The sequence below is a fragment of the Aedes aegypti genome, chromosome 1, assembly GCF_002204515.2.
Source record: "Aedes aegypti strain LVP_AGWG chromosome 1, AaegL5.0 Primary Assembly, whole genome shotgun sequence".
In the NCBI taxonomy this organism is placed as follows: domain Eukaryota; kingdom Metazoa; phylum Arthropoda; class Insecta; order Diptera; family Culicidae; genus Aedes; species Aedes aegypti.
The window spans coordinates 155,808,797-155,833,610 of NC_035107.1; the positions used below are offsets into that span (position 1 = coordinate 155,808,797).

Genomic DNA, 24,814 nt, shown 5'->3' on the forward strand with positions numbered 1-24,814 from the left:
TATAAGAGAAACGAAAAATTTTGTATGGAAACTGCAAGCATTTTGAAAAAAATCGATTTAATCTAAATTTTATCGTGCATCCTTGGTGGATTGAAACACAACAAAGTTTGATAAATCATACTTTAAATTTCATGTAAACTTCAATAAAACCAGTGTTTTATACAACTAATAATTGTGACGTGCTGGAACATTTCTGAGAACGGTATCAGATTCAGCGATCCCAAATCTACTAGAAACACATAATTTCAAAAAATGTCATTTTTGTTACACTGTGTTATCAAAAATGTGCAGTATCGAAGCCCACCTCAGTATAACCGAGTACGATTGGCACAACCAAACGTCGCCACTAAATATGATCAGCAACTCGAAGCAGCGTTGCTGAAAATGGCCAAACTGGAGCGTTGCTGAAAATGGCCTTGAGGACTCCTGGAGTACCATAAAAGCAACCATCAACGACGCAGTTGAGAGCATCATCGGGTACGTGGAATGAAGGAGAGGTAGGGGAACTGGGGGTAATATGCCCATAGGGGGCAAAACGCGCCACCATCGATTTGGACGAACGATGTGTTTTAGAATGCTTTTTTGGACGCTAGATCACAGAAAATGGATAAAAATGCTTTTCCTAATAGGGGTTCCTGGGGTAATATGCACCACTTAAGGAAAATGTGCCGAAATGAACACTAAACAACATGCATGTAGTGTTTTAATACACGAATCTAGTTGGTTTGGGTTCACCCTACATGGTGTTGAGCGAATTTTCATCATAATTAATTTAGATTGTTGGGAAATTTAACTTTTTTCAAACACTACTTTTGCGTGAATTAGGATTTATGCGGGGCATGATGCACCGCTTTTTGGGGCAGAACGCACCACAACATTGAGGCAAGACGCACCTAAACAAAGGGGCATGATGCACCACAACAATTAGGCAAGATGCACCATCGTGTTTTAAACGTAATTTTATTTATCGTAAAAACACGATTTTTTGATAGTTTTCGTGTATAAGATGATATAATTGTGCATAAATACATTAGTAAAGACTTCAAAGAACCTAACTTTCGTGATTGTAGTTTATTTTGGGCTGGATCGTTCTGCCCCAACCGATGGAGTGCATGTTGCCCCAACCGGGCGCTTAACAGAAAATGTTATGTAAAATAGAAATCGTTGTGTTATTTCGCCAAATCATGTAATCAACAACTTATCCAGTCTCTAATCATCTGTTTTATAGTGAAAGGTTGTGAAAATTATCAATTCATCGCTTTCAAAACAGCAAGTGAAATGATCTGGAAAGTTACATCAGAATCGTGCTTTTCGAATTTATTGCTCTATCTCCTTGTTAAGTTTTCCAAAATGTATCAAATTCTCAGGGTGTCAACAATTTGCAACGTTTCATCGATCCGCATAGTGTTTTTCTCTCAAAACTCGTTTATTTCAGAGAAACTGACAGGGTGCGTTTTGCCTCGGCAGTGCATATTACCCCAGGAGCCCCTATGTTTTTATGTATTTTTCTCAACTGATTCAATAAAATCGTATAAAAACGTTTTTCGCTGTTTTCGTTGCAATTTTGTGCGATTTTCAATGTCATTTTTTAGGTCGATAAATAATCAAATTTCTGAAACTATTGCCGAGAGCCAACTTGTGCACTGTCATAGTTTGTATTACGTGCAAAACATATGTTAAATTTGCCCTCAAAAAGCTTATTGAAGGACCTAAACTTTAATCAACTCTGGGGGCAAAACGCCCACCCCTCTTTCATAACACCAAAACAGCCGTTTGAATTCAAATTCTACCAAACGTAATGCCACCTTGAAGTTACGCAAAAATTGGAACCTTACAAATGTACATTTTTCGCATCAGCATGTATACTATTATTGAACAATAACATCTGAACAAACGCCCGGATGTATGCAACACATATACATGCATGATTGTGTGCGTTCGTTTACAGCATGGCTAACGCCGAGCTCAAGCGGGGCGTTTTACCCCGCAAAACAATACATATGCAGTTAAGCAAGCATTTTTTAAAAATTAATTTATAAACCCCAGAAAGTTAAAATGGATAGCTGTTTCTACTATTTGGTAGAAAACATGTTTGTCTATCCGACCATAATTAAAAAAGAGCATGAAATAATGTTTTTCACATCTAAAATCACTGTTCTCCTTAACGTGGGCAAACTACCCCCAAAGAATGTGTAACCAGTGGTGTGTTGAAGTGTCCAAGATTTGTGAGACTATCGTGATTTTGTGTATCGTTTGATTGTCAAATAACTAATACCAAGAAAATATTACATTATATAAAACTGGACAATTCCCAACTCCCACTGTGAAGAACGCAGCCGCATTATTAGTTCCGCTACTCACCACCAGGCGTCACAGGAGCATAACCTTGAGGGTGGTGTAAGGGGGGCCATGATGGGGCGAATATGGATGGGCGAAAAAATGCTTCAACGGTTGCGATCGTCGATAAGTAACCGCCATCGCAAAGATCATTAAGTCTGCAGCAATCAAAAGATAAAGAAGTGCATATAAGTTTAATGCTAAAGTCCAAAAATTAAAAAAGGGTTGTTAAAGATAGTGTAAAGTGGTGCAAGTGAAGAAAGATATAAATCCAGGACCCCGTAGTTCACCCGTAGTTTTACCCGTAATCTACGCCGGAGCTTTATCCTGAGTTTGGCCCTGGGCCGGAGCGTGTGTTCGCTGAAGTCGCTGGAAGGGTTTCGTGGTCATCTCGGATTGGCCATACCTAGGACTTGATCCAGAGTAGTACCGTGCGCCACTCCGTAGAAGGCCATCGTGAGCCGTTAGACGCCACCAAGGCGCGGCCATTTTGTGAACGGCCTGAAGTCAAGGAATCGAAGGGCAGTGTGAAGGGGAGTCAAATCTGTGTCGCATCTGTGCTGGGCTGGGATCGCCCCATTAGCTACAAATGCAAGCAGGTAGGGATAATAATGAAAACAAATTGATGGACGGATGTTTTCACCTCATGCCCGAAAGGTGGAAGTAGCACTACGAAAAAACACCTGAATGGCACGGATGACACAGGCACAGAGAGTCACAAAAGAGAAAGAAATAACTACGTCAGCACGGAGGATGAAATAAAATACCTGCACCCACATTGAGAGAAGTAAATGATGACATCCACTAGTCTCCATTCTGGTAGACTGAAAAGCTCCCACAAGAGTGGGAGCAAAAAAACAAAGGCGACTAAGTGGCCTACAAAGTGATACCCAAAATATCTCTCGTTGTACAAAACTTGCAAGAAATAAATTCATATATTCAGCAACTTTCTTCACAAAACCTTGAATAATAATCTTTTGTAAAGTATTATAGCATGAACTTGGATTTGATAGCTTAAACGGTGTTGAAAGTATCATTTAAAATATAAGTTACGACATAACAGACCCAGCCATTGATATCCGCCTACCGGGCACCAAAACCAGAACACGGTTGCAGAATCTAAGTGTAACATCAGCATACCTTTGCTCACGTCCCAGGCTTGACAGTTAGCAACAGCGATAACGACGACAACGCGACACCTAGACAGCACACGTTCCGCTGAGGCATCGAGAACCACCCCCAGCTACAATAAGTTATATTCAACTTGATGTAAATGAACAGGTTCAATAAATCAGTCTTAATTGAGCCTTTAACCAGAGCACTTCTCTTTTTGAAAACTCGTGTCCGAAAGCGCGATTAAGTATAACTTCATAACGGAACAACCGATTTGTACCGGGTCTGTTTTGCATGGTTATTTCATATACGCCTCCAACGTTTTTGGGGTTCCTTTAAAACCTCACTTGAATGGCTTAAAATTTAACTAAACTTTATTTTCATCATAAGGATTGTAAGGATTGTTCTTTGAAAAGAAATAAACATTACACAGTGAACCTTAAACATGCACAAACTTGTGCCAAAATCATTACCCATTTTAAAGTTAGAACAATTTTAAAATTGAGTGCCACGGGAAAAGTTCTCTGGCTAAAACACAAAATATCAATACTTTTAAGACAAGCATACATAAAATTAGCCAAAAACTTAAGTTTGCAGAAATATATAAAAAGATCCCCAAAACATTGCCCAAAGCAAAATTCTCGCAAAACTAAGTACCGTAAAACGGGGTAACTTTGATAGTTTTTTCGAAGAAAACTTGAATATTTATGCATGCTGTTTCAAAGAATAATAATTTATATTTTTGAAACAAGTACTGGCATCCTAGCTATCGATTGCAGTTGATAGATTTCCAAAAGATTTATTATGAATGGATATATAATTTTTCATATAATCGAAAGTTGGTTTTCTGTTTTGGGGTAACTTTGATAATGGAGTATGAATCGAACAAAATTGAATGAATAACGAACATTTGTAGGGCATTGCATACCTCTAGGCGTTTAACGTTATATGGAAATTTCTGACTTAGATTACAAAAATGGTCCCAGTTTGTGAAAATGGTATTCGCTAAGAGATTTGAGACCGTATTCAAGTTCTATGATAACTAGGCTGTCAAAGATAAGTGGCCAACTATTCAAAATTACATCAAATAGTGATCGTAGAACAGATTGTTTGTAAGCGTTTCGAAAATGCTAAAATTGTGTCAATTTTTAATATTCTTATAAAAAGCCTCAAATGCACTTGATTTCAATGAAAATAGCTTTGACGCGAAGTGTCATACTAATACTCTTTACTTTTGCATTTGTTTTGCTTAACTGATTTACAGAAACTTCGTTATTTTGTTTAATATGTTGTGGGTCTCGCACTATCAAAGTTACCCGCATTATCAAAGTTACCCCGTTTTACGGTACTTATAAACGTTCGGTGTCTTTATCGCACAATCAGGCAAATTACACTAAATTTGAAGATAATTTGTAGATTGTAAGCAGTTTCCAAATTTTTCCGCGATACATCATGCTCGAACTTTTTCCTGCTGATTCTAACTTCTGTCCCACAATGGGCCAAAAATGGTTTCTAGGCATTTATGCAAAAACTTATATACCTTAAAGCATTCTCATTGTATGCCTCACAGCATCCTTGCATTAAAAAAATGAATAAGATTTTATTTTTATTTTGTTTCATGTATTAAAAAATTCGTTTACAATTATCACGTCTGAAAACAACAAATAGACATAACGTTTCCAAAACACAATCGATTTCTACAACATTTGGAATGAAAGTCTCATACTTGAATAGCATCTGAACCACCAATATATTTATAACTTTTTTTTTATTTGAGCTAGAAATCATAAATATAAACTCTTGAACCACTTTATTTCATATGAATCCCTGCAGTGAAAGTGTCTGACGATATAGTTTTGAAGAGATTCACGGGCACGTGCTGACAGTGTGAAGTTAAAAAAATATCCCTGAAAAGATCTTAGAAAAATAGTTTAAAAAGTTCTTGGAGTCAGATGCGTTCAACCACGAAATCAACAAAATCGCAAGCTTGTATGTGATTGGGTGAGTGAGAAGCACTATGGGCAAACAGGTGGCCAATAATTGTAAAACTTACTATTTCTGATAGGTATTAAACACTTTTATTAATGTATTCCTGGAATATAAGAGCAAGATATTTTGTAGTTTTTTTGACACAGTATGTCAAAGTTAAAGTTTTTAAGAAAAATAAATAATTCAATGTACAAGGTACATTTTGAATAAAATATACTGCATAATCGTAATGGTTATACAAATCTTTATAAACTGTTCGAAGGCTTTTAAAAAAAACTATCTTAGAAAAATAAAATAAAATAAAATAAAAAAATCGTACTTTATTTCGGTACAATGTGGAAACATTATATTTGATTTTTCATCGAAATTTTACATATCTCACAGTATTTTGTCCCATGTTGTCCCAGGCTGAAATTTATTTCCAAGGAGTAAACTAAGCGATAGTGAACAATTTAGCTGCACATATTTGCACTTCATCTAGTACTTCTTCACTTTTTGCAATATTGTTTAACAACTTTCCTATAATAACAACTTAACACCTATTATTTCAGGAGAAAATTGAATATCGCAATATGATTCCTATCATCATAACTTTGCAAGATCTAATAATTATAAAAGTTTTCACAACGTTTATCACACAAATGGCTTATATGCATCTTTGTAACAATATTCATTATTTCACTATAGGCTAATCACTAAATATATTTACAAAATTTTGTCTCAAACATTTGTTTTTGAATACAAAACATCAAACTTGTATCATTAAACTCATATATTTAACATGAGATGGCAAAAATATTTTGGCCGCTAGTCTGTATGAAAACTGCCTATTGTGAGAGTGGGGAAAATTGTTAGCGGGATCCCCATATTTACAATTTCAGCCGTATTTCCTTCGTTTTAGCTTCAATGGAATCATTTGGATGTCTAGTTTTCCTAGGATTATTGGAAGTTTTTGATATTTCTACTGGTATGGAGTTATTCCAGTAGGTTATTAGGTCAGATCGGCTAAAAATGACCCTACTTTCCTTTTTTGTCCTAACCAAACAACTTGATATAGATCAGAATCCAACTCAACTTATTTTTATAGTTTCGTCTACGAATATATTTTGAGAACAAAAATAGACAATGGGACCCTGAATAATAGACAATGAGGTCTTGAGTAATTTTCGGTTCAAAATCGGAACTCCGTAAAACCGGTCTTAGAAAGCTCAGTGGGTCAGTGACCAACCGAAATAACTTCGGACCAGTAAACAATTCCAATACATCCAATGGACTTTGAAAAACTAGAATTCATTGGAGCTGAACCGAAGAAATCCGTCAAGAATTGTTGAAATGGCCGAGTTTTAAAATGTTTTCGATTTGTTGGGTGGATATGGGCTTCCATAAAATCTACCATTGAACTGTTGGTTGCATAAAAATACATCGAATAATTCAGAAGGCAACTTATTCAAAACAGCATTTATGCCAGCTTAAGTGTCCGGGTAATTGATGTAGCCCTTTATATTAGCTGAATAAGCTATTATTCAGCGACCAATGTTACCTGGGAAGCGGGGCATAGTGATCATACACACTTAATATGTTCGCTAAAAAATGACTGGGTTATTGGACTACCAAGTATGTTTATTAAATAAAAAACGGGTCAACCTACTAGTTATGGGCTCCAGAAAAAAATGCGGTCAAGAAAGATTCACGCCCGCACCAAATGCACGATGAACAAAACGCTAATTAGACCGGTAGGGTCGATGTACCAATAGCCGCATAGCTAAGAACAAATATTCGTATAAAATCGAAAAATAACGCTAGCATCTTTATTTTTACATCATCTAAAAGCTTTTCATCTTGGTTTTGTGGGAAAAATATAAAAACTACGAAAACTCATATGTTTGTATTTATTATCGCTTGTGCCCCTATAGGAATGTGTGTGCCTGTTCCTATAATGGCACTAGCATCACGGCGTTGGCAAAATACTAATCAAAACCGTTTTTTGCAAAGCTTTTATATTTTTACTTCAAAGTGTGGATCAAAATCTTTCGTTTGATGTAAAAAAAAGTTCATAATTCATTAATTATTTCGTATAATAAAAAATAGTTTCTCTCAGTCATGCTACTATAGGAACAATAGGTTTACTATAGGCGCAAGGGAGCTCAAATTTTAAGCAAAACTAATTATTTCGACCATTTTTTGAACAAAATCAAGCTGTGTGTCAATGCACAGTGGTACAGGAATCAGTTTTACGCGGAAAGATGCATTTTGAGCTTTAGAATTAAACATTAGACAAAAACGGTCTCCTACAAAGTTGTTTGTATTAGTAAGGTCCTTTATTTGGTGTTATTGAAAATTAGGGTGGACCACATTTTCATAGAAATTGTGTAACTAACTTTCTTATTTGTAGAAATTATATTATACATGCTGCAGCAAAGTTATAAACCATTCAATTTCAAGCAACTTTGTCAAAAAAAGTTTTTTTGTATCTCTTAAATTGACCGATTTAGAGCTATTTTCCTACGGTGACATAGGGTGGTCCGAACAAAACTGGTTTTCTGGCTCTAGAGTTTTCAATTCAAATTTCTCATCAAAGTACTCTATGAAACACTTTTAGAGCTTGTAAAAATGCGTAATTTGGTGAGTGAAGAAACTCGCTATCTCCTTCCGTTTGGGAGTTATTGTTGTTTTTCTTTCAAAAACATGCCTACTTTGATTGAGAATATCTCTGATTGGGGCAAACATAAAAAATATCTTTTGACGGCATTCAAAAGACAAAATAAAATTGTATATTATGTCAAAAAATTACAGATGTGTTATTTTTGTAACTCTAATGAAATGTCTTGAAAAACAAATATTTTTTATCACAAAAACTTTAATAACTTTTGAACTAAAATAGATATCAACAATCTTTTTGCATAAAAATTTGCGTTTTGTTAAGTTCTAAAAGTCGTTCATAGACGACTTTGATGAGAAACTAATAAAACACTAGAGTTGAAAAACTTATTTTTGTTGGACCACCCTGCGATGATTACGAAAAAATGCTCTAGATTGGTCAAATTTTGAGCTACAGAAAAACTTTTTTTGGCAAAGTTGATCAAAATTTCAAGTTCTACCGCTTTGCTGAAGAGTATATACCAGTAGTTTTGCAAATAAAAAAGTTGATTATATGATTTGTGTGATATTGTGGACCACCCTAGTTTTAAATGACACAGTATGAAAGCTTACATTTTTAGAAACAATTTTGTAGAAGATCGTTTTCGTCTAAAATTTTATTTACATGCTCAAAATGCATAATAATAAAAAAATACATAACCTAAAAATCTTCAAAATAGTTTTAGAGCTCTATCTATCTTATTTCAGATTTCTCGACAAAGTGGTCTATGAACGACTTTTAGAACTTAATAAAACGCAAATTTTCATGCAAAAAGATCGTTGATATCTATTTTAGTTCAAAAGTTATTAAAGTTTTTGTGATAAAAAATATTTGTTTTTCAAGACATTTCATTAGAGTTACAAAAATAACACATCTGTAATTTTTTGATATAATATACAATTTTATTTTGTCTTTTGAATGCCGTCAAAAGATATTTTTTATGTTTGCCCCAATCAGAGATATTCTGAATCAAAGTAGGCATGTTTTTGAGAGAAAAACAACAATAACTCCCAAACGGAAGGAGATAGCGAGTTTCTTCACTCACCAAATTACGCATTTTTACAAGCTCTAAAAGTGTTTCATAGAGTACTTTGATGAGAAATTTGAATTGAAAACTCTAGAGCCAGAAAACCAGTTTTGTTCGGACCACCCTATGTCACCGTAGGAAAATAGCTCTAAATCGGTCAATTTAAGAGATACAAAAAAACTTTTTTTGACAAAGTTGCTTGAAATTGAATGGTCTTCTACAACTTTGCTGAAGCATGTATAATATAATTTCTACAAATAAGAAAGTTAGTTACACAATTTCTATGAAAATGTGGTCCACCCTAATTTTCAATAACACCAAACAAAGGACCTTACTAATACAAACAACTTTGTAGAAGACCGTTTTCGTCTAATGTTTGATTCTAAAGTTCAAAATGCATCTTTCCGCGTAAAACTGATTCCTGGACCATAGTGCAATGGTACTTAGATAAATAGCTCCTGACCTTCATGTCAAAATTTGTCATATTTTGAAAAGATTTATAGTAAAACGGCCGTAAAAAGCCGCTAGTGCGACTATAGGGGACCGTCCACTAAGGGAATACTGATCCTAGTTCTATACGGGCTTGAAACGTGGACTATGCTCGAGGGGGAACTGCAAGTTCTTGGGGTGCTTAGGACGATTTTTGGCGGCGTTCGGGAAGCGGCGTGTGGCGGCGACAGAAAAAAAAAACGTGATATGGACATTACCTCGAAAAATCCGGAACAAATCTGGTGTCCGGTGGCCAATATGCATGCCCATACAAATTACTGAAACTAGATTTTACCGTTGAATTCTTCTGAATTCATCCATTTTTCAAAAAGTTATAAGAATTTGAATTTATATGCAAAATTTTGCCTATCTCAATCTGTTTGCTTATTCTCTGTACTTTCTCGGATCGTTATTAAATATGAGAACAGAGCGTCCCAACCTGCAACTCCATCATGGCTGCCAAACCGAATGACTTAGTCTTAAGTTACACCCACCGAATTTGTTCATTGGGCCTATATAGAGCTACTGTGGAAGTTTCAGCGGAATCCGTCAACTCTAAAAGAGCTTGAAGTTTGTATGCTGAAAATCAACCAAATATGTGAGAAAAACGGTTCTATGCATCTGATAGACATAAATAAGCTGATATTTGTGAAAATTTTAATTTCTTCATAAACCCTAACCGTTATCTGTTGAGTGTGTCGATAAAAATGTTTATTCAAACTTGTTTAGAATTGTTTTCACATAAAAGTATGCAACATCATTTTGATTCAAATGCCGAACACTGTGTTCATTCTGTCTTATATTCCGAACACCTTGATTCAAATTCCGAACAGCACGAATAAATCGTACCGTTTTGTCTCAAATTCCGAACAGACTCATATTCCGAACACTCCGTTTTTGTATGGCGGTTCGGTTGAAATGTTTCGCTGAAATATGTCATCAAATTACAAGGAAATGGCAAGCAATTGCAATTCAATTTTAACGTCTTCCAATCTATTTTATACTTCGGAAGTAGTGATGATTCTAGTTTGAGTCCGGTAAAACTAGCTTAAATAAATTTATTTGCGAAATTTTTTATTGAATACTATATATTCGCGCTGTTCGGAATTTGAATCAAGGTGTTCGGAATATGAGACAGAATGAGAACAGTGTTCGGCATTTGAATCAAATTGTTGTATCATACTTTTGCGTAAAAACAATACAAAATAAGTTTAAGCTAACAATTTTATCGTTACACCCAACAGTTAACAGTTAATCTTTGCGGAGAAATTGAAATTTTCACAAATATCAGCTAATTTATGCCTATCAGATGCATTTGCAGTCACTGTTGGCCTTAAGTGTTCGGAATATGAATCAAAACGGTATTCAAATGAATAATTTCGCAAACAAATTTATCTAAGCTAGTTCTAGTAGTCTCGAACTAGAGAATCGTCACTACTCCCGAGGTATAAAATATATTGGAAGACGTTAAAAATGAATTGTAATAGACTGCCATTTCTTGGTATTTTCATGACATATTTCAGCGAAATATTTCATCCTAGTCGCCATACAAAAACGAAGTGTTCGGAATATGAGTCTGTTCAGAATTTGAGACAAAACGGTATATTTTCGACCGATGCATTGCTTTCATCTTTGGTTTGAAATTCGGGTTTTCGTCAGCTCCACAGAAAAAGTTATTTCTCAAAAATGCTTCAATTTCGTTCAAATTGAGCGACCTGTATTTTTATTTTGGCTTGATCGTTTCCTTGTTTTGTTTAGAGCGGCTTGTAAAACTGTATAGTTCAACTTCGGGAAAACCCGAATTTCAGTTACCCTTCTAAAATTTGCTCAGAAAATATTAGAAAGAAACATATTCCCTGAAATTTGTGCTCCTTTGCACCTATTTTTGCCATGATGTTCCTAAATTTGCCACCCTCCGTAAGAAATCAACTCAGGGAATGTATGAATACTCAGGGAATGTTTGAAAATTCAGTGCTGTGCAAAAAACATGTGTTATTGATTGTGCGTCTCCCATTAATTGTTAGTAAACTCAAAACAAGGTGCAGAAGACAATTTGTTTTTGTGCGAGCCAAGCAATTCAATAGCATAGAGCCAGAATATTGCCAACTAACACTATTTTCCTTTTTTTAGAAAGTAAACACGTCTTCTGTTTGAACTTTACCTTTAATTTATAGTTTTGGTAACACTGAATCTCTACAACTTAATTTAAATATGCCTTTCCTGCTCGAGCAGAAGGAATTACAGGTCGGACTCGATTATCCGGAGTATCGATTATGTTTTCACTCCGGATAATCGAATCCTCCGGATAATCGAAATCTTCGATAGAAAAACATAAATATTTTTTTTTTTGTTTTATTAATATGATGCGGTGGCGTAGCCAGAAATTATTTCTAGGAGCAGTATCATTACAAGAAAAAACATTTTTTTTTACCAGCATACACAAAAACCACTTTTTCAAAGCCCCCTGCTCTTAAATACGTTCAAAACTGCAAAACCATTCATGTTGTATATTGCAATACCAAATTATCTCAGATTTATGCATAAAAATTGAAAAACAAGAACATCAAAAATCAAATTCCGGATAATCGAGTCTAAAATTCCGTATAATCGAATCCCGGATAATCGAGTCCCCGGATAATCGAGTCTCCGGATAATCGAGTCCGACCTGTACTACTGAATACCAAACTCAGGCATTCTATTCCAAATAATGCTGAATACTTATAACCTGAACGACGTATAAAATACCTCAAATAATATCTCAAGCAAATTCTACAGACACCAAACTGATAATTAGATCAGGTATTGTAATACTTGAATAATACATGATGGATTTTCATATAAAAGGGAAAATATTCAATAGTAGTTCAATAGCTGTCGAATACCTTAACGAAGTATTTTTAATTGTTCTCGACAGTTTTTTTTAATACCATTATAATACCAAGATGAGGTATTGACTACTGAACAATACCTAGTTATGATATGATACCAAAATATGGTATGCATAGATTATTGCGAGTTATTTGTTCCTCCTCGGGTGCTCACTTTACCCCTCACCAACCCCTATGTGAATGAATGTACTCAAGCAAGATCCTCAATAAAGTGTTCTTCATGTTTATTAGTACAATGATGAGCCACCCTAATCCCACCATTCAGTTCATACTTCAGCTTTTGAGAGCAGTAGAATAAGCTGTTTTGCTACTTATTATGATTCTTATTAAATTAATTAGGAAAACTAACAAAGTAAATAAAAACCGAAGAATTTTTCTTACTTAATGACATTTCTTCACATTTTTATGACATGGGGGGCAAAGTATTTTCTTCTCGCTCAACAACCCGCGCGCTCTCCGTTCATCATTACAGATAATTTGTCTCGTTTTGTTTTATATCCATTTACTCTTTATCAGGCAATTATGGTAGATTAACTATGAAGAGCGATTTTTCTCCCGTGTCGTCTGTGTCGTGTTGAATGTCGTTTACCTGAGTTGTGGAGCCGGGCATATACTCTTCTATGTGATATTTTGCTCGTTTTGAAATTTTCTCGCGTAATTCCGGTACAAGAAAATCAATTATGTGTAATTAATATTGCTCGCACTAGACTCCGGCGCTAATTGATAAATCGCAGCTTGTTGTAAATTAAATATTTCGCGATTTTGCGGGAGCAAGCTCGTGCGCTGATGGAAAAGCTTCGTTCCCAGTGAAAAATGGAACACAGGACGGCAAACGCTCAAAACAACTTCTTCCGATAAAGCGCGAAACCGACGATCAAAGATTGAAAGATAAATAAAACTTTACCACTATAAACAACGGAGACTACGATGCAAGGAAAGAGGAAAAAAAAGGTTCCCGGCCTGCTTTAACGACTGCCATCATGTTCCCTTAGCTGACCGCTTCCCGCGCTACTTTTTGGGGAATAGTAGGCAGAGGCAGGCAGTCGGTGTTGAAGCTTTACAGGTTAGCGAAAATAAAGAAGCAGTCACCAATTTCAAACGATTATATGAACTAACGTTTCCCATGTCTACACAACCTATACGGATCTTGGAGGTGTTGAGAATGGTAAGGTACCTACATGACGAAACACCGCAGTATGGTTCATGAAGAATAGTATATATGCAAAAAACTCGTGGACTGGCACGCACAACCGACCGGCTCGGACATTATAATTTAGGAGCGAAATACCCTAAAATCCTCTCTTAATTTCATCATCTTTGATAAGCATGATTCATGTCGGTAGCGGCTTCTCAACAAGGCATGCTCGTTAGTAAGTATGAATCATTGGATCACTCAATTTGGCATGTCTATCGACGAATACGTCTGACTCCTTGCGCTTTCTCAACTTTACCGAAATGCCGCACAGTTTTGTAACCATGACTTTGCACGTCATATTAACGAGTATCGATTGGAATTTAGAAAAGTTCCGGTCGATTGCAGACGAAAAGTGCTACAGTTTGAGTCATATGTATGTACTTGACCGTTTACGAGTCATCGTGAAACAGCATCACGTTGCGCATTCAACGAGAGAAGTCTTCAAACTAATCGGCACAGTCTCATTTGGATTATGAGACATTCAGCAAGGCTATGAATTGAATGAATTTGGAATGCAATATGTTTATTAAATTTCGACCAGCTGTAATTAATTATAACAAATCATAATACTCTGAACTGTTGAGGCAAATACCTATTGGTCTTATGTATAAGGGGAAAACATAAAATCTTCACTAAGCAATGATTTTTATTGCAAAATATTAAATCCTCGACAGGGGGTCCGTGTTCTTTTTTCTACGCATTCATTTTTGATCTTGCGCAAATTTTCCAAATTCTGCGCAAACAATAAATTATGTATAATTAAAGTATTTTAGTAAAAGCATCGTGAGCCTTTAACCCGTAAAGGCCCGAGTGAAAGAAAAGAAACTAAAACTCTCACCGCTCAACGAATAATTATCTAATTTCAATATATTTTGTCAGTATATTCGTAAACATATCTAGTTTCTAAAACTAGTCAAGAGGAACTCGGGATTGTTCCTGTTGTCGGAGTTAGTCCGGTGCGTCACTGGGTCAGGTCGGGTGAAAAGGGCGCTGTGGTTTTGTGCCCATGTAAGTAGGCAAATTTCATGTGACAAGTAGTTTCCGGGATCGGCTATAATGTGGCCACTGTATCAAAGAATTTTATGACGCACCAGTGTGGACCTTTTTGAGGATGGATTCAATTACATAATCATGTTTCCTGCATTTGATTTATTCTACGAATGGCCATTTTTGAGTTTTCCAGGACACCTCAAATTTACTATAACGTGGCCAATTTGTACTAAACATCTGCGCCAAGCTTATGAGAACGCATTTTTGAGAAATATTATGTTTGGTATCTAGTTTTCGATAATTAAAATCGTTTAGAATTCAACAAATCTATAGCCGGTTCTTCCGGGCATTAAGCCAAATGGTCCAAAGATCTTCATTTATACATAAATGCTTAACATTTTACCTTTAATTTATAGTTTTGATAACACTGAGTCTCTACAACTTAATTTAAATATGCCTTTCCTGCTCCAACAGAAGGAAATATTTTAATATCAAACTAAGGCATCCCATACCAAATAATTTCCTGTAAGTATTGGAATGAGGTATGAATGAATTTGAGGGAAAATACCTCAAATAATATTTCAAGCAAATTCTCAAGACACCAAACTGATAATTACATCAGGTTATGTAATACTTAAATAATACATGATGAATTATTAGTTGGATTTTTAACTGTTCTTGACAGTTTTTATTTATGCAAACGAAAAGGATTTTCATTTTAAATAAATAAAGATTATTGGCCATTTTTAACCCGACCTGACCCAGTGACTCACCGAAATAGCTTCGATCACAGGAACATTCCCGAGTTTCGCTGGCCACTTTTAGAAACTAGATATATGTACGAATAAACTGACAAAAAAATAAACGTTTTTTTAAGTATTCGCTGAGCGGTGATAGTTTTTTATATTTTTGCGTTCACTTGGGCCTATACGGGTTTAATTCAGATTTTTTTTAATTTTCTTGTTAATACAGCATTACGTCCCCAGTGGAACGTGGCAAGCTAAGGTATAATCCCTACTTTCAAATCAATGACAACAATTTATTGACGTTTATCTGTTGAAAATATGTTTAAAAAAACGTTTTGTTATCTCTGCGCATAATAAGAACTGCAGAGATTATTCATTTTGACTATAGGGAAATATAAACTTGAATATTATCCACGTTTTTTAACACATCTACAAATTCATGCTGAAATAGTAGTTTACGGAACAAGTTGCAGAATGATGATTTTTACAGCACAAGTCGTAAATTTATCCTACTCGGCAAATAATTATGACGTGTGCTGTAAAAATCGAGTTCTGCAACGAGTTACGTACAACTTTTTTTTGCAATTTCGTATAAGGCCACTTGAGGGCATCAGAAATTATATCGGACAGCATTCACCATTATTTTACAATTTCTGAAAAATTGTTTTGTTATAATACATTACGCAACTCAAAACAGTTGCGTAATGAGAAAGCGTTGCGTAATGAATCATTACAGCACTGGTTTCAGTTGCGTAATGGCTATTCCCGCACTGCATACTTCAGTGCAGGAAAGTAGGCCGTTCCATGACAGATTGGCGTGATGAAAAACAGCCTATTACGATGGGAAATTGCAAAAACTTACTTTTTGCAATTTCTCATCGTAATAGGCTGTTTTTCATCACGCCGACCCGTCATGGAATGGCCTTCTTTCCCGCATTGTCGTATGAGTCTATTACCTAACTGATAAGCGTTTGGTAATGACTCATTACGCAACGCATTTGAGTTGCGTAATGGTTCATTACACAACGCTTTTCAGTAACGTAATGCAGCACATGTGATTTATATAACTATCGTTCTTATGTAGATAAACGGAGAGGTCTATTAAGTTTTGTTCAGGATTTGTGTAATTATCATGACTAGTACTGGATGAGATGTGGAATATTTTCCGCTCCTACCTCTTCTGCTCAGGTGGAAATTCCATCACTTTTCCCTCCGATATTTACACTGGACTCAGAACAGACGATCTTGCAGCCGAGGTACATGGAGGGTGTCTCTTCAGAACAGAAATGTCTACCCCAGAATCTGGCAGTAGAGACGCAGACGATCAACGAGAGCAGTGTTCGGTGTAATCTGCTGGTGACGGTGATAGCTTCAGAAATTTCATATCAGAGTTCTCCGGTAGGGACCAGACAGGGCCACTTCCGCTGCCGACTCGGAATCGCTCATTGTTTGGAATAATGCGATCTGAACGATGGTTTGAAAAATTGTGACAATTGCTCAGAACAACCTACTATGATCAGATTTTTTTGAACATGGCTACGGACGGCCATCTGCAGATTAACGAAAAATAATTGAAACATTATTCCTCAAGTAACCTTTCATGAAATTGCAAAAAATGTTGTACGCAACTCGGTGCAGAACTCGATTTTTACAGCACTCGTCGTAATTATAAACGTACGACTCGTGCTGTAAAAATCTTCATTCTGCACCTTGTTGCGTAAACTACTATTTTAAAACTGTATGTTTTATAGAGAGTTGATTTCATGCCTGACAGGCAATGAGAAACTTACATGAAATGCGGAACCATTCTCATAAAGAAGACTTAATAAACTACCAGAAATCGAAAGAAATCACATTAATTGTACGCTGTACAAACTTCCCTCAAGCAGTGTAAAAATGAGACTTTGAAATACTGAATACTGACATTGAATGATAGGCGAAGAACTGAAACTGTTTCCCAGAGCGTTGCTAATATTATGTTTTCGGAGATTCTGCCACCTTTTCCTACCAACACCCTTTTTTGCAGTTCAGGATTGTAAAACAAATAACATGATCGATTTTTGTGGGTCCCCTCCTTAGTGTACAATGTCAATGAAGCAAGTTTCTCGATACTCTCTTCTGGTTTCTGGTCGATTCGAAGAAGAGATTATACGTTTCGCTGAACTTCTGTTTCTAAACATCTGGATCATGTTTTTGCATGACCGAAATCCGATGAACGTTCCAATCATTATAGGTCCAAAACTGTTCAAGAGATTAGGGCCTGTCCATTAATTATGTAAAACAATTTTCGAGGTTACCACCCCCCATCCTCATGGTAGGATTTTTTGTATGAAAACTAAAAATAAATTTTATGGTTCGTAAAAAATCTCTGACCTCCCTCCCCCATACCCCTTACGTAATTAATGGACGGCCCCTCAAAAACTTGGTGATCTTTTGAATGCTTCCCCAAATCAACGCGTTTTTCGTCTATGGCACACATCGCCTCGAAGACAAATCGCCGCTATTTCGTCATAGGATTGCTACAAGTACCATTATATGGAACCAGAAAGACCAACTCCAATCAATTCAATTGTTCAACAAGCACGTTAATATGCGAAATCTTTCAAGATACACACTTAGTATTTTTTTCACAAGCTCAATTGTGTGAATCTAGGTTAATCAAGCAGCAAGATTTACTGATTTTCGCCTTTTATTTCCTGAGATCTCATCAATTTGCTTGCCGACTATTCGGATGTGCTAGTCTCGGTTACAATAAGTCGAGATTTGGCTTCCTAATATAGGCAAGGCATACTTCACCCAGAGTTCAGACCGATGGTGATGAAATTAAAGTGATTGAATCATTCGTGCACAAAGTCTCACTATTGAACGCCAACAACAACACCAGCAGAAGAATCTTCGATCGAGGGAAAACGCTGATAATACAATTACTTTTCTATGAGTACGGAGAAGAAACGTTTTCCAGCAGAACGTGTTGCAAACTATCCAAGGCGATGTGTAGACAGAAACATGGAATGGCGGATGGACCATATAAATTGACGCGCAGCCAGGGCCGAGCCGAATGGAGACGTCTCCCAAGTACATCAGGCCACTCAGACCTTAGCCTAAACCGTAAGTATAGAACACGTTGTAGCCAACAAAGCCACAGATCCGTCAGTAGAAAACTGTCTGTCCTCATTGACATGCCGTACTTGCAATCATATGAACGTAGATGATAAGGTATTCCATGTATATCTTGATCCATGGACAGATCAGATAATATAGGGGCACTGATGAAGTGTAAGTAGTTCCACGATAGGTGTTAACCAAAGATGGGCTGACCAATAATGGTACACAATCATGAGATGAGTTTGTAGGTCATGTTCGAGCACTCTAACAGACCAAACTAAGCGTTGTGAACCGAAGATACTGGTATTCTCTGGTACTAAACCCGTTGGATCTTCAGCATGTGTGTTTTCGGTTCGAAGCCAGAACACAATCTAGTGTATTCTGGAAACGACAGAATGGTTGTACGGTGCAGTTCAATGTGTATTTGCAGCCTAACCAGACCCTGAAATTATTAGTAGTGAAAGCGAAGACGTTGCAGGGTTACGTGGTTTTGAAAAGTCAACCATTTTGTTTACTTCCAAGAGAGTTTGGAAATGTTGATCTTGTGACAGAAACAAATCACTCCTCTACCAACTGTCTTGATTAACAATTTCACATGAGACATCCATATGTACCGTTAAACGGGATATATTTGATACTGCAGATTAGTGGGGGACCCGCAATCAAAGGGGCCATTTTTGTTATTAAGTAAGAGAATATCATATAACGTTAAACGCTTAGTGGTTTGCAATGCCCTCCCGACTTAACATAGTTCATTAAGTTTTGTTCGAAACACCTACTTATCTATATTCCAGAAAACGACTGATTTGTGTTGAATTCAATGTCGAAACATAAGAGTCAATCAATATCTATTCAGATATATAATTTTCTACAAATGCTTATAGACTTATAATAGTGCTTATCACGCGTGTTTCCACATAGTACACTTTTGTTGGTGATATTTTCTATAAGTTATGTAATATAGAGCATGTTCTTTATTAACAATATCAAATACAGTTCCAATTGCAATGACGTCAAACTGTAGTTCGGTTGTAGACTTTCGATAACATAAAAAATAGGTGCATTCTAAAGAAACGCTAAACATAAATACAATCTTTAAAACTGCAATCCGTAACTAAGGTACTAATATTGCAATTTTAGAAATAAATTTCCGTTCTACGGTTAAACAGAAAGCTACCACAGTAGTCACTTTACTGATTTTCACGAGGCATCATCAATCGACTGCGCTGATACCTTGGAAACCGTGGCAATGACTATTGTTTTTTTTTTTTGTAGTTTTTCAAAGCTTTGGACTCTACTAGCATACTTTGATTAGATGGTTCCGTTCAAGGATACAATGATTTTCAAGCTTGCGGTAGAACTTTGACAGCAGCGGTAGAACTCGGCGGCTACCGCAGAACGGTAAATTTTCAAAATAACCGCATTACTTTTTTTTTAAATGTACTAATACTTGTTTTGAAAATATTAAATCAAAAACTTTAAAACAGGCCTGCCCAACCTTTCTGGCTCTTTTTCAACATAAATGGTTAGTGCGTTCGCAAAAATAGACCGATATGAACAAAATTAGTCTCAAATGAAAGCTTGGTAGTATATTTATCTAATCCATGCTGGTAATTTAAAATTTATATCGAGCTTTTTGCTACCGATGCAATCAAGTCCAAGAAATGATCCGGCCCGCGGGCCGGACTGATTTTTACCTTTGCTTGCATCGCTAGCGAAGAGTTTGATATAAATTTAAATTTTTCAGCATGGACTAGACAGATATACTACAAAGCTTTCATTTGAGACTAATTTTGTTCATATTGGTCTATACTTGCGAACGCATCAACCATTTATGTCGAAAAGAGCCAAAACGGTTGGACAGGCCTGCTTTAAAACATAATGCAGGAAAAATCAGGTTCGAAACTATCAAAGAAAATTCAAAACCTACAATCATAAACAACGAATTAAACGAATTAAAATCATCTAGCTCAATGCGACGCTCAAACATGCTTCTTATGATAATAATGGTAATTAATTTAGGTTAAGAACAATAATTCATTTTGCAGCGTTTTGATTTTTTTTTGTTAAAAAGTTAGTCTATGGTCATCTCTCTAAGTAATAATATATACATTATATGTTCGATGTGTAATATTTGATAACTCATAGCAGTTTTCACTGTAACCAAATATCTTGTCGTAACTAATATTTTTTTCAGAGCTTACCACGAGACATCCGTGTCACTCGCCGTAACGTGTTTTGGTTTTTCTTGAAGTGATTCATTGCAGCGTGCTTTTGAAGAGATTGCATCGGCCTCACGATTTGTTCAATTGCTATACTATCGCACTTTCTGATAAATTTGTTACTATTTTGGTCAGTTTCCATTAATCTGTATACTGTTTCACTCGTAAGTTTTCCGATCAGACAATAAGTAGACGTTTGCATGTGTCGATGCATTATTTTAAAAATAACAAATCACAATAATATATTTAACAAAAGCAAACGAACTCGCACTAATAAGATTGTTGCACTTTGTTGCAGATAAATATCACAGCAGTTGAACCAAAAAAATTACACATTCATTCACTACTAGCTTAACATTGACCACTATGTTTCACATAGCTAGTTTCCAACCGATGATTAATATCCTCGTGATATGAGACGCCATTAGAGGACTTTCACACGCTGACCTGCACTCGGTGACAAGCGGATTAAGACTAAACCAATTCGCACCATCAACCACTAATATGTTATTGGTGTATAACTTCTTACGATAGGTAGTCTACACCAGTGTATCTTCAGTTCAACGAATTTTCATTCTCGTACTATCCACCATACGTTGGTTCGATTTTTCATACAACGTAATGCTCCAAACGATTAACTTTTTTATTGATGTGTGTATCTTGTTCTTCCTTAACAGTTAATGATTGTTAGAATATTTGCACCATGTTCTTTTATGTCCCATCCACTGGATACCAACACAACACTCCCCACTATGAAACAGCCATGCGGTGGAAAAGTTAAAGCTACTAACATGTGTATAAGAGAGAAGCGCGAGTAAAGAAGGATGAATTTACTCTGCAGATCTGTACAGTAGGCCATGCCGGTGTTGATTCATGATTGATCAAGTAATGTCCAGCAGAACGTTTTATATGTGTTGCCACAGTGTCGCCGATGGGATAATATGATCAAAAAAATCATGATCAATCAAATATACTACAAATGTGTTTGAAAATAATATCGGCGTTATTCGTTTAAGAAACCACTTTAATCCGTTAAAAAAAATATTTGGTGCAAAATACTGTTCTAACCGTTAATTTTTTTTTGTTTTCTATTAGGTTTTACGATACTACCAGAAATAAAGTACTGGCCTAAATTATATAGGCATAAACGATGGTATCGGATAAAGGTAGATTATTTTCTTTCATTTAAGTAAAACAAAATCCGTTAGTTTTCATTTCGACGATTAATGATTATTAAACAAAAATAAATAGCTTCTTGCATGACATCAAACTTAATGAAAGTATGTCAATTTAATTCTAGTTTTTTTTTCTGCATCCATCTAGCCAAAATTATAGGAACTCCTTACGGATTTTTGTTGTTATGCCTTAATACCTGGAAATACATACTGACATCACAAGCCTTCAATATTCTGTTAATGTGGTTTGGCGTCGAACTCACTAGTTTTTGCATTGTTTTTTTATATATTTTGTCTAGATATCCATGATGCGTGTCCTCGAGTTCTATGATGATTCTGTAGCCAATGTTTGATAGCCTTCCAAACATATTCAGTAGGGTTGAGGTCTGGGCTAGTATGCGCCCAGTCTAGAACCTAAAATTTATGGTGTTGAAACCATCGCATCGACTTTTTCGCCTTATATATTGTTGAACCACTCATTGCACGAAAGGCCCAACTACCGTGTGGTATCGGAATCTAGCTTGACCCTTATGTTTCTGTCATAATGAAAAGAAACACCAGCAGTTTTGGGTATTTCCTGTTGAGTTTTATCTTCTCTGAGCAGACCGCGATTCGCGTTGCAGGATCCACAGATATAGGACCCATCTTTTATCGTCCAGTGAAGTAGATTACAAACAGAAAATGCTTGAACACTATAGTAACATATTTGTCAACATTTCGTACACATAATAAATATCTAACTATAGACTGTACATTAAAAATATAATAATATTTACATTCCACCAGATATGAGTGAACAAAATCGTTTAAAGGGATCAACTACGTCCCATTTTAACCGTATAAAACGGTTTGACCCGACAAAAATTGTGACCAAATTTGAATATTTCTGCTTCATGTCGTTAATATTTTTATTTTATATTTTTCAAAGAAGTACAAAGATGCCAGTTTGGTGTCGATTACAGTTTAAAGATCGCATTGGACCGATAATTTTGCATGTACAGTCGAAACTTGTTATAGCGACATCGTAAGGGATCATCATTATAAAAAAAACTGAGAAAAAAGACGGTAAATTCAATCTTTTCCCGCTTGGAATTCAGTTCAGTTCATTGCAAAATATGAATAAATAATCATAAGCCTATTTTGGAAAATGGTTCATTATAATTGTATATTAAATAACAGAGATAAAATGAAATGATTGAAAAAAACTTAAACAAATTATATTTAACCATTTTTTGTTTGTTTTCAGTACTGACAATAAATCCTCAAAAGTTTTTAAAGATACAGATTTAATGGCGCTTCTCTTTCTTATATTCATTTGTTAACAAAAATCAAATGTAACAGCTTTCCCGGGAAGCTAACAAGATTGATTAAAGCAACGATGGACGGTGTGCAAAACTACGTGAAGATCTATGGCGAACACTCCGGTTCGTACGACTAGGTGGGTGGACTTTCGTGCTGGCTGTTCAACATTGCGCTTGAAGGTGTCATGCGGAGAGTCGGACCTAACATTCGACTCACGATTTTCACGAGATCCGGACAATTGTCCGGACTAATTAGTCTGCCTCGCGTTCCACATGGATATCATCGGGAGAACATTTGAAACGGTGGCAGATTTGTTCACCCGCCTGTAACGCGGAAGCAACAAGAGTGAATGCGTAAACTAATGAAATGTAAATTTTTCAACTTTCAAACATGGTTTCAAACGATTTTTATGATTATGCATGACACTATCCAAGATTCATGTCTCTCGCATGAGTTCTGCAAATGATATGCAAGGAAAATGCACTTTTATTAAAAACTAGTTGACCCGACCATCCTTGTTTTACCCCGAAGTAGGCTGCCTGATAATGTGAAACAAAATTCTACTAAAAAAGTGTCAGTTTCCTACCCCTGTTTTTCTTTATTTTCCCGTGAAGTCGAAGTTTTGTACGCAATAACACGTACTTACACAAGAACCTAACTGAAAGAATCAGGTAAATCCATTGACTCGTTCTCAAGTTTTTTCGTGAGACCATTCCACTCACTGAGTTAACTTAAAAAGTAGAAGATGTGTAAGCATTTGGCCTCAATAATCGGCTTCAAAGGTAATGATTTTAGTATGTCATGAATTTTTCAATATAACCGATCATTTTTAACATGGGACATCAACGTTATTTCACATTAACTGAACAAAAAAAAGTGAAATAAAACATTGTTTCAAACATTCTTAGAACTTTAAAAAAAAAACAAAGTACAGATAAAGTTAGGTTGTGAAACTTGTAATATTTGTACATTCAGATATTTTTTTTTAATTATCAAAAAAAAAAGATCAATGTGACCTCAGATTACTGAATGGCCAAACTGTGTTTTATGGAGAATATTAAAATCAGATGGAATACCTTGTACCTTTTAATTCCGCTACGGATCCACTACGGATGAGTGGATACGAGTAACTGACACTGAAGAAGACTGCAAGTGGTAGTCGAAATACGCGTATCTGTGAAAGATAAGCATTTAGGGGCGGAATTAAAAGCTACAAGGTAGGGGGGCATGGGGCAAGAGCGACACCCGGGGCAATAGTGCCACCTCTAATTTCACGTAGTTCTAATCAATTTTTTGATCTTAAACTCAGGATGAGAATAAATTGAGTACTAATTGAGGGTTGTGTAAATATTACAGTTAGAAATGTTCAGTACAAAAAAATAGAAAAATGTCTTTAACTCACCAACGCGAAAAATGCGAAATATTATAAGAATGTAAGACTGGAAAACAAGGTTTGACTCCCAATAAATACAAAACATATTGATTTTTCCGCACATTATTGATGATTTTCTATTGTTTAATATAGCTGTGAGGAAATTTTTTTGAAAAAGTTCTTTTGACATTAAGTTTTACATATATAAAAACAGTATGTCTTATGG

General features: G+C 35.8%; 1 protein-coding gene across 2 annotated transcripts in view; it reads right to left on the reverse strand.

Moving 5' to 3' along the window:
* Positions 1 to 21,383, reverse strand: part of LOC110678633 — a 41,113-nt gene extending 19,730 nt beyond the window's left edge. The window contains exon 1 of one of the 2 annotated variants that reach the window (XR_002501797.1): positions 13,071 to 13,398. Coding sequence is in view for 1 of the 2 variants with exons in the window: in XM_021851762.1 (XP_021707454.1) it covers positions 20,722 to 20,953 (232 nt within the window). In the remaining variant the exon portion in view is untranslated. Of the gene's footprint in view, positions 1 to 13,070; positions 13,399 to 20,721 lie in introns of those variants that run through there. The other variant, XM_021851762.1, reaches the window with a different exon arrangement.
* Positions 21,384 to 24,814: the final 3,431 nt, after the last annotated feature.